Source organism: Melospiza melodia, chromosome 6 (assembly GCF_035770615.1).
Source record: "Melospiza melodia melodia isolate bMelMel2 chromosome 6, bMelMel2.pri, whole genome shotgun sequence".
NCBI classification, from domain to species: domain Eukaryota; kingdom Metazoa; phylum Chordata; class Aves; order Passeriformes; family Passerellidae; genus Melospiza; species Melospiza melodia.
In genome coordinates this window covers 54899902-54902898 of record NC_086199.1, presented here as the reverse complement: position 1 = coordinate 54902898, position 2997 = coordinate 54899902, and the positions used below count along the sequence as shown (strand labels likewise).

At 49.8% G+C, this 2997-nt stretch overlaps 1 protein-coding gene across 1 annotated transcript; it reads right to left on the bottom strand.

Annotated features, from left to right (window-relative positions):
* Window positions 1-603: 603 nt before the first annotated feature.
* LOC134419902 (proto-oncogene Mas-like) lies at window positions 604-2579 on the bottom strand. The gene is made up of 2 exons (XM_063159503.1): window positions 2575-2579; window positions 604-1576 (listed from the first exon to the last, which is right to left on the bottom strand). The coding sequence occupies exons 1-2, from the start codon at window positions 2577-2579 to the stop codon at window positions 604-606; spliced, it is 978 nt and encodes a 325-aa protein (XP_063015573.1).
* Between the last annotated feature and the right edge of the window lie 418 nt (window positions 2580-2997).

Sequence of the window (2997 nt, the reverse complement as noted above, 5' to 3'; positions counted from 1 at the left end):
GAAAAATCCCTGGTTCAGAGAAGAAATGGACTTGGATGTGAATCTTTTCAGTCCTTGAAATGCTCACATTAGGAGACCCAGAGTGGCTCTGTGAGCCACCAAAGGCTGTGTGTGTGCTCTGACATGGGATGGGAATTCTAAGTGAAGAGGGATAGATGGATTCTCCTTCAGGAATTTTATGCCTGCTTCCAACAGGAGGATTGTTGGTACTGATCTTCTTTTCAGAGATCTGAGTGAAAAGCAACACAGAATTTATGAGCTTATGAATGACAAGGATTTATCCTGAGCAAGATTTCTTTGATGAAATTCAGACACCAAGACATTTCAGTCTTATCAAATGGATATTATTTAAAAGTCACTGGAAGAAAGAAACAGGAACTTTTAATGTGTCTTAAATACAGGTCAGGTAAATTCTGTGCTCCAGGTGCTTATGTGCCATATGGGGCACTTAAAATAATGACCCAAAGGGGGGGTCTTAAAATAATGAGGACTTAAAATTATGACCTGAAATGTCTACAAAGAGGGTACTGAGGGTCAGGTGAGATGAACCTTCCCCAGTACCTCAGAGTCCTTCAGTTCTGCCAAGACATTCCAGGCAGGATTTTAGGAGGACATGGTTATCGTGTCCCGCGTTTCCCGCTCGTCTCTGTCATCCGCTGAGTCTTGGAAGGCCCTCTGGAATGCCAACCTGAGGGTGAGCCGGAATTTCCGATCCCTGTAGCTTCCCACCAGGAAGTAAATGATGGGGTTGAGTGTGCTGTTGACGCAGGACAGCACAAAGCCAATCTCTGGGGAATACAGGAACTTGAGGCCCAGGAAGTCCAGGAGGATGAGGACACTGAGGGGCACGGCGAAAATGAGGAAGAAGAGGATGGTGAGCATGATGACGGTGAAGAGCCGGCCCGTTTGGAAGGGCTGGGAGCTGCACTTGACCCGCAGGAAGAGGGTGAGGCTGAAGAGCAGCAAGAGGGGCGCGCAGACGAGGAAATCCAAGGCTCCGATGGCGATGAGCAGGTGCTGGCAGGCCCTGGGAGAGGGGCGAACGGTGCACAGGACATATCCCAGAGTGTTCAGGAGCAGGGACAGGGCCCAGAGCAGGCCAGACACCACGGCAGACAGGTGCTTCGGGCGGTGTGTCCGGCACCAGATGGGGGACAGCACAGACAGCCAGCGCTCAGTGCTGATGGCCGTCAGCAGGTACAGGCCTGTGCCGTACATGAAGAGATCCAGGAAGAGGAAGATCCCAAACTGCACCCCCACGTTGAACTGCATCAGGTACTGCACGGTCTCCACGGGGATGCACAGCAGGTACCCGAAGTCGGCAGCCGCCAGGTTCAGGATGTAGACGGTGAAGTGGTTCCTGCGGATGCGGAAGCCCTGGTACCACAGGACCAGGCCGTTCCCCACCATCCCACAGGCAGCACTCAGCAGGCAGAAGCTCTCCATGAACTTGAGGACAGTGTAGGATGGCTGGGGTTGTCCCACAGCCCCGCTGTGGTTGGTCCCAGGAGCATGGATGGCTGTGGTTGGAAGGACCATTGATGTGGTTGAGGGTCTGATGATGGGTGATTCGGACCTGGGAGCAGAGAGAGGAGAGGTGGAAACTCCAGGGTGACTTTTCTAGAGGGGTTCCTTGGTTTGTTCCAAGGCTTTGTAGCTAGAACTTGATTTCATGGAACTTTAAAATAAATTGGTTTGGAAAGGACCAAGACCCTGGAGTAACAGGATAAAGGGTGAAGGCTTCACACTGACAGAGTGTGGGTTTAGATGGGAGACTGGGAATAAATTCTTCCTTGTGAGGGTGGTGAAGCTCTGGCACAGGTTACCTAGAGAAACTGTGGCTGCCCCATCTGTGGAGGTGTCCAAAGCCAGGCTGGAGCAATCTGGGATAGTGGAAGGTGTCTCTGCCCATTGCAGGGGGTTGGAACTGGATGATCTTTAAGGTACCTTCCAGCCCAAACCACTCAGGAATTCTGTGATTCCATGAGAACAATTGGTAGTTTTTTATATTAATGAGTGATTTCTGTTTTAATAAAGTGCCATTTGATGTGGTTCTCCTTGGTCCCATGTACAGTAACAAATAAACATTTTGGTTTGGCAGAGCCCTCAGCTTCTCCCTCAGAAACAGCAAGAACCACATGTAAGAAACCACAGATTATCTTGTCCTCACAGGACATGGGAGCTGTGGCTCTGATAGCTTTTCCACACCACTCCATGAGTTAAGTCATTATTTCCTTCCCCGTGGTACTGAGATCTGATTGAGAATCTTGGGGATGAAAAAAATGGGTTTAAAACCTTTTTTTATGGTCTGATGAGAACAAATACAATGGCTCTTCTGCTGTCTCCCAACCAGCTGTTAATTTGGACATGGAAGGCAGAGAAGTTAAAAAGAGGATAGGAACAAAAAATGAGGTTTTCTGGGAAGATGTGAATCACTGAACCATGTAGCCAGCATGAATCCTCTGTTCTCTTTTTGCGTCGCAGCAGCACACATGGAGACAGACTTCCAAAAGCACCCAGAACGTGACAGACTGAATCGCTGCTGTTCCATTCCAGCACCACAGGCACACTGACCTCATGGACAGAGGGAAAAGAAGTGTGTGGTGCAGGGAATTTCAAGGCCAAGTTGGATGGGGCTTGGAGCAACCTGGGCTAGTGGAAGGTGTCCCTGCCCATGGCAGGGGGTGGGACTGGATGGGCTTTAAGGTCCCTTTCAGCCTAAATTATTTGAGGATTCTATGATTTCCTTTAGGGTTGATTGAAACCAGGGAACTTCTGGCAGTGCAGAGCTGGATGATCCCATCCTCAGCTCTTGTAGCACCTTGAGCACTTCTAGCATGAACACTGTAGAGAGCAGCCCTATGGCTGTTCTTCCCTCACAGCCTGCTCCAGGGGTGGCCACAAATGATCACGTTTTTGCAGAAATTAGCAGAAACAGCCTCAAGTTCTGTGCAGCTTTTCTGCTGTGAGAACAGAGGAAGGCTCGGTGGTTAAGTG